Source organism: Lepisma saccharinum, chromosome 6 (assembly GCF_977018435.1).
Source record: "Lepisma saccharinum chromosome 6, izLepSacc3.1, whole genome shotgun sequence".
Classification (NCBI taxonomy): domain Eukaryota; kingdom Metazoa; phylum Arthropoda; class Insecta; order Zygentoma; family Lepismatidae; genus Lepisma; species Lepisma saccharinum.
The window spans coordinates 33,367,387-33,375,021 of record NC_139234.1 but is presented as its reverse complement, the minus strand read 5'-3'; the positions used below and the strand labels follow the sequence as shown (position 1 = coordinate 33,375,021).

Here is a 7,635-nt window from a genome sequence, read left to right as displayed (position 1 = left end):
AGTTGAATAAGTTTTTTTTAAAAAAGTTATGAATATGTTTGTGATGTATCTTTAAAATGCAATCCAGGGTTTGTATGCATGAATATACAGGTGATCCATTTGGGTATGGATAAAATAAAATATTAACAGAAACGTAAATGTGATAGTAGTGTATAAAAATAAAAACTCCCACCTTTCAGTCTTTTGTATACAATATTTCAGGTAATTACATTTGATCAAAAAAAATTCAGATTCATTTTATTTCATCCATACCCAAACGGATCACCATGTATATATGTATGCAAATAAATGTATTAATAATTAGAATTATAAATTATCTAGAAGTTGAATTGATACTCGCACCTTCTTCAGCTCAAAACATTTTCTCACGTTAATATAATAATTACAGTAGCTTCCTTTATTATCCATGTATTATATACTGTACATTGTTTACTAATTACTTAATGGTTTTACTCTTAGATATGTCCCACCCTCTGAATGCAGCAAAAGTGCTTTTTTGTTGATAACGAGTGGAATTGGCGTATCCTTGCACACATGTACTTCACACGATGACAGAATACTAGCTAGACCAACCTTCGTTTGCATGAGACCAAATCGATTTCCTAAAATGAAAAATACACTTAATTTTATTATATATAGTTATAAAATAACTTGCAAAAGTGATTCATATTGTAACAGAATCTTGGCAAAATTTTATGTACAAAAGACAATATTTGAACTGCACGAGTTGTTATAGTGATATGAATACTGAGAATTATAAACTTATATCTATGTATGCGGAAGAAAAACAAACATACATACATCAGATTTGTTAACCAAACTGTGAAGTATGAATAAAACTAAAGTTTTCGACATTTAACTTGGTTGGTTTATATCACTAGCTGTAATATATGAATTTTGAATTAAACATGAGACAAGTGGCAGGTAATGGAAAGAATTTTAGAACAATGTATCAAATTGTAGATAATTATTCTAGGAATTTTGAAATAATAATATGTTGTTTAATCTGGTTCTACATACACATAAATTGCACATAATTGGCAATTTGAAGTACAACAAAGAACTATAATTTTAGTATTAAACAAAATAAAATTGCTGACAATAAAGTGAAACAATATGCATCACTCAAAGTAATTTATATAATTCTCCTGTATATATAATATCAGATGCTAGATGGTGAAAATGCTTGCGCAGTAGAAATATAATTTCAAAATTGTAAGGGGCGTATGATAATACATTTCCATTGGAACATTGTTGTCTTGTGTAAGCTTTATACGAATACACCACCATTACTATATTAACTTAGACAACACATAGGAAATACGTAGGCTTAAAGTACAACATGGCTTTAATTTGAATAATTCGCTCAATATTATCTTGACAGTATAAATAATGTACTACAATCTTTTTCTTGCTGCCATGTGGACACCAAACGTAAAGATAAACCCTTTTCAGAGAATATACAGATAAAAGTAAAAAGCAACTTAAGTTTTTAGTTCTCATGAATCAGGACCTGGAAAAGTTTTAGTAGAGATATTTTTTTTATAGAAGTGACTAGTAAGTTTCTTAGCAAGTATTTTTGACTGGGGAACATCTGACTTTTCCAGGTATGTTGTCATCAAAGATGACGACTGCTCGATTGTATAAACCGCTCATGTTTATACTTGTCGAATTTTAATAAAGCACTGAAGTGGATGAACAGTTCGAATACAGTAATAGGTTGCTTAAAGTGTCTTAATTTTAAGGTATCAATTATTGAAGTATCTGATATTCAGATTCTTTTGTCAATGCCATCATTAAAATGACAACGTCGACAAAACATATTAATTTGGACTGATACTGTATTTGCTCTCACCTATGCAGTTTCTGGGTCCTTCCCCGAATGGCATGTAGGTGTAGTTGGGTCTCGTTTTCCTGTTCTCCTCGGTGAATCGCTCCGGGTCGAACCTCTCCGGTTCTGGGTAGTATTTGGAATCGTAGTGAATTCCAAGAAGTGGGATGTAGACCGCCATGCCTTTGGGAAGAATCACATTCGTTCCGGGAAGTTTATAATCGTGTGTGCAAACTCTGTCCAACATTGCCAGTGGTGGATACTTTCGAAGTGTTTCTGTAAATGAGTAATAAAAATGAATTAGCTCATGTTATATTTCTTCCATGCAAAGATTCTAGTAATTACAACGCTCTAATAACGTAAGTAACAGCTAAATCCGTATTGATTGTTCATATTTTGAGGAACTGCTAAGGTAACACAAAGGATAAATATTATTAATTTAGTAACTGAGACTAACGAACGCTCCTAATGTTTGAAAACTATTGCCTTAATCGGGAAACATTGTGTTCTTATAATATGTTTTGAAATTAGTGGGATGTGGAAATGTATATTTGTCACGACAGAAGACTTTGATAAATTGATTAAGTTTATTTAACGTCGCATTTATTCCACTTTTGGCTAATCGCGACGATGGGATGAATGGTGATAAGATGAAATGGATGAAGAGACAATCATAAACACACATGGACAACACAACATAAGCCCCACAGAGTATCTTGCTGACTTGTGAGTCCAGACGGCAGAGCCTCGTTAGTCTGCAAAATGCAGTCAATGGTGCACTACGTTGAGGTGGGTTGGCATTTGGGTGCTTTCTGAAAGGAGCACCCAACCCTACACCCGCATAAATGACTTCGAATGTGCCCCGTAAGATACTAAACGATTCTTAAACGAGACTGAAAATTGTAATTTTCCTTCTGTCAATTTGGTAAATTATAAAAAATACTTAATTCTATCAAAAATTCCACTTACTACATGCTGATAAGAAACTGTGGCTTCTCCGAGTTGATTGAACGTTTAACAGTTTCTACAAATTGAGAAAAATATATTTTTTTTATTACATCAACTTGTTACAATATGATAATGCCAATATACCAATACTATTCCGCACTGTTTTCTACGTACCAGACACAACCATGTCCAAATATTTCATCTCGTGGATGGCTTCGTAGCTTATCTTGTTATCTCTGCTGTCCATAACTGACTGGATTTCTTCCCTCAGGCGTTTCTGGATATCTGGTTGCAAGGCCAATTCGTACAGAGCAAAACTCATTGCTGTAGACGATGTTTCATAACCAGCTGTGAAAAACAGAAGTACCTGCGCAAGAATGGCAGTGTCGTCGAATTTGAAGTTCTCTGAAACAAATAGTAAAAATAGTAGAAGCCGGAACATAATGAGGAGATATCGCATTACAAAAGTTACTCATTAAATGTGAAACAACATGGTGTCTTATTAAGTGTTAGTTCTTCTAACAACTTTGCATATTTTAATTTTTTCTATCGAGTCATTCGATATTCCACTGATGGTTTGACTTTAGGTCTGACATATATTTTTTTAACGTAATGTAATGGTAATGTAATTCATCTCCTGTGTCACTTCATTCCAGACGCATCAATTTTGTCATTATTGTGCTCAGTCGATGAATAATCGTACAGCGGAGTCTTCGCTTGTACAAGAACGATTTGCTGTTCTGGATCAGGCTTTATTTATAACCTTGAACGTACTGTCAAACTTATATATATATATATATATATATATATATATATATATATATATATATATATATATATATATATATATATATAATATGTGCTGTTAAACAATACAGTGATGAGCCACATGCACAGAGCGTTTTGTCGCATCGTGCTTCTCCGAAACTAAATTCCCGGGACCTTAATTGTTTGGTTTGATTTGGTCCACTTTATGCACAGTAAGGCTAATCGGGACTTTACCTACAGTTTAAAGTGTGATCCGAACCACTTGTGCCTCCAGCGGGTATCGAACCCGGGACCCCTTGATTACAAGGCAATGACGCTACCACTGCGCCATGGGGGAGGCTCTCCTTAATTGTTTTGTCGCAAACAGTCGCAACGTGACTCGAGGTGACTTGAGTGAAATGTTTCGTCCGGTGTGCGGCGGTTCATAAGAGCCGAGTCGAGTTCCCCGAGTCGGTTTGCAAAGAAAAAAATGACTCGTCGTGTCGGATCCGGTGTGCGGCTGTTAGTTGCGAAATCATAACCATACACTGCATAGGTTAAACCTAAATACCACATTGCATAAGCGTAAGGTGCTTAGTTTTTTGTTTTTATTTGTCGTTAAAGGACATCTTGTAAGCTTTCTTTTTGGGATTGCAAAATGTTGATTAGAATTCCATACCCCCTTGTAGAGTGGAATGCATAAGTATTATCAAGTAAATTGTCCCTCACGATATTTATTCTTTTACACAATGAGAGCTTCAGGATTGAAAGCAAACGCCAACCAAATTGGTGAAAATCTCTGCGTCAACCTTATTTGAATTTCAGACTTTAAAAAACACGTAGACAGAAAAAACGAAAATAGTCAGGGATAATTTGCTGAGCAATACTTGTGTATCGTACTGTACAATCAATCGCAATGATAACAGTATTCGAATCGTTAATCTTAATTTCCGTTCCTCGTTTTAGCTTCTGGTGTATGGAGAATGGAATTATGCTAGAGCAGAGATTCTCTTCTGCTAATTCCTGCCTTTTGTTTCAGTTCTTGAACCCCATGTGGCAGAAAACAGAGTGATTGAAGTGGTGATGGATTTGACTGCTTACCTTAAGTTGATACTTCTAAAATCGACTAGAGTAATTCCATTAACAGCAAAAGAAGAAACAAAATTATTACTAACTTACCCACAACATCAGAGCTAATTTTTGAAAATCCATTTTCAGTATCATTTTCACATTCGTCATCACCTTCCTCGTCCACTTTTCCTGTCTTCTTCAGGTCTAGAAGGAGCTGTAGAAAGTCTGGGCGGTGAACCTTATTCCTCTCGCGATACTCAATGGTGTCCTCCATCACCGACCTGAAGAACGAGCCTACATCATGCGGGATGGCAGGCACCCGAAGCAGGCGCACTATAGCAGGAAAAAAGAAGTTGCCCGCTCCTGCGATAGCAACTGTAAACGAAGGTTCGAATATCTTCCTTCCCATAGCACGGAATTTGGCACTTGGATCTTTGAGACTATGGCACTGGATCCCAAAAGCACATGTTCCTATGACGTCAGTCGTGTACCTGGCCACCAGTTCCTTGATCTCGACAATTTCTTCTTTCTTGGAGTGCTGGACGAAGATGCCTGCAAGCTCTTCTGCACACTCTGCCACTAGCTGGAACATCCTCTTCATCTTTCCGGATGTAAACGTCGGTGTCAGTTTGACTCTGAGATGTCGCCACCGGTTGCCTTTGATGCTGAAGAGATTTCCCGCAGTGAGCGGATCTACCTTCTCGTCCGGATTGAACTTCCTGTCGACAAAATGGTCGAAATCCTTCACCAGGATGGCCTTCAGTAGGTCCGGATCTCTCACCAACAGCGCTGGCTGTCGTAGCAGGTAAAACCCAGCGAACGGTTGGCCATGAAATTTTTGGTACAGTTCTTGCAGAAAAATAGCAGCGTTCTTCCTCATGAAGAAAATATCCTTGGCACTTCCGGTAAGAGGAATGGGTTTGTCGTATGGTACTCCATGCTTGTGCCAGAAATCAAAGTTCCATGTTAGGTACAAATAGATGGCGATTATGAACGTTACACACAACGCCAAAAATTCGATGATCATTCTTGATGCGAATACTCGACAGATCTGAAAATAGAAACATTCTTGAGGAACATTCTTGATTTAGCACAATACTTCAAGCCAACAGTGATTTTAATTTTTATGAGAGCATTATTTACTGACAACAAATGTTTTGCTACAACAACATTAAACCACAGATAAGTTAAGATTAATTAACTTATCTGTGATTAAAATGACTAATGTTTTTACTAAAGAATCTACATATTGTAGTTCATTCTCTCATATTACAATTACTTCTGTCATATAATAGTCATTTTCAATTTTCGTAGATGCATCGCCACCCTTTGTTACATGCCAACAAGACAAACTCTTATCATATCATTTAGTCTTGCAACAATCTGTGTTGCGACTCATGTGACAAAGTACAAATATCTATCTTTGTACAATTGATCATAATGTACTAGTCTTTCATTATCTGAATTGCATGAGAGCAAAATAATGAAAGGGATAATATTTTGAGCATCTACACTGTTAAAAATGGCAGTCCAAAGTAATTAAATCAATATATTTGTTTGTTAATTACTCAGGCTCAAAGATGTACATACTTCGCAAAATCAACAAGTTTGGCATTCTCACAATTTAATAAATCGAATACACCTTTTGTTCTGATTATAGCATGGCACATGTGTTTGTGAAACAGTTTTGTACAGGCAAAGCAACAATTAAACTGTTCTACGCTTTTACACTACCACTTTATCCTACAATCAACTTTGAAATAAATAGGAATTCTTTTCTTTCGGAGCAATCGTACGATAGTAGATAATGATAGCGGAAGGATACAGACAATGCTCGCGAGAGAACTCCATGAAGAAACACTGGTTATTACTTTTGATTATTCGATTTAATCGAAATTGATTAATTTTTATTCAGTTTTCAAGAAATTGTTCTAACACTTAGAAGGATACAAATGCAAATATAAGGTGGTTGATGCAATATGTCAGATCCTACACAACATGCACGAATATATTACAAATTCGAAAATAATATAAACATTTTGTTTTGTCTAAATAAAAAATAATAAAAAAACCGTTTGTTACGCTTCGATTCAAGAGAGTTCAAATTTAAATTCTTGAACCGAAATTTGTAGGCCGAGTCAGATATCACTGTATTTCGAAACGAAAGAAATCAAAATAATGTACTCATATCGCATAGTGTTGAACTCTTTGTACAAAGGCTTTTTAATGCTAGGTTCAAGAGTGGCCCTCTGAGTTGACCCTGGAGTGGAACATTAGTGTACATCCTAATGAAATAGGCTTAAAAATAATGTATATGTTTTGTATAGTTTTGTGCACCTGGCAAAAAGTGACGCCTTTATTCAAAATAATTTTAAAGTTAAAAATTGTCACACTAAGTTGACGCTAAATTCGATTCCCGGACTGGGCATGTATGTTCTTTGCAGCATTCCTTCATCACTCACCCTCATCTTCGCGATTAGCCAAAATCAGCGAAAAGCGACGCTAAAAATCAAATCAGACTGTTCCACTAAAAGTATTCGAACCTCTTTTAGGCTCAACCTTTGCCAAGCAGCATTTTTTTCATTGTCTGACATTCTGTCACTGCTTCGAGTCACATCATCGCTGTACTCCGGCTTTCTAGGTATGAATGTGTTTCTATTGCTTTCACGGAGGTCCCTAAATTGTCCAGTCGATGCTGCACCAATACGGAAACATTGAAGGTATTTCCTGGGATCGAACCAGTTACCGCCAAAACAATAATCCAGGGGCTCTGCTAAATTTTCTGTCGCTTCGAATTATCGAACTTGTGTAAATCTTTAAACAACACTAATCGTAAGCCACAGTTTAGCATATCAAGAAGCAGTAGAGCTAAACAATTAGCAACTCTTGGTAAGGGAAGATCTAATTTTCTTACCTGACAGTTTTAAGATGAATTAACCAGCTTCTGACTCCTAGTAAACTATGGTTCTCACTATGACATGTTCTTATCTTCTTCAGTTCTAGAGTAAGGTTGCAGAGTAAAGTCTCAATCACTGGAG

General features: G+C 36.0%; 1 protein-coding gene across 1 annotated transcript; it reads right to left on the bottom strand.

The window, feature by feature from the left end:
* Positions 1-418: 418 nt before the first annotated feature.
* Positions 419-5,640, bottom strand: LOC145989305 (cytochrome P450 6k1-like). Its single transcript, XM_083124637.1, has 4 exons — positions 4,706-5,640; positions 2,954-3,184; positions 1,856-2,107; positions 419-602 (listed from the first exon to the last, which is right to left on the bottom strand). The coding sequence occupies exons 1-4, from the start codon at positions 5,622-5,624 to the stop codon at positions 433-435; spliced, it is 1,572 nt and encodes a 523-aa protein (XP_082980763.1). The 5' UTR covers positions 5,625-5,640; the 3' UTR covers positions 419-432.
* Positions 5,641-7,635: the final 1,995 nt, after the last annotated feature.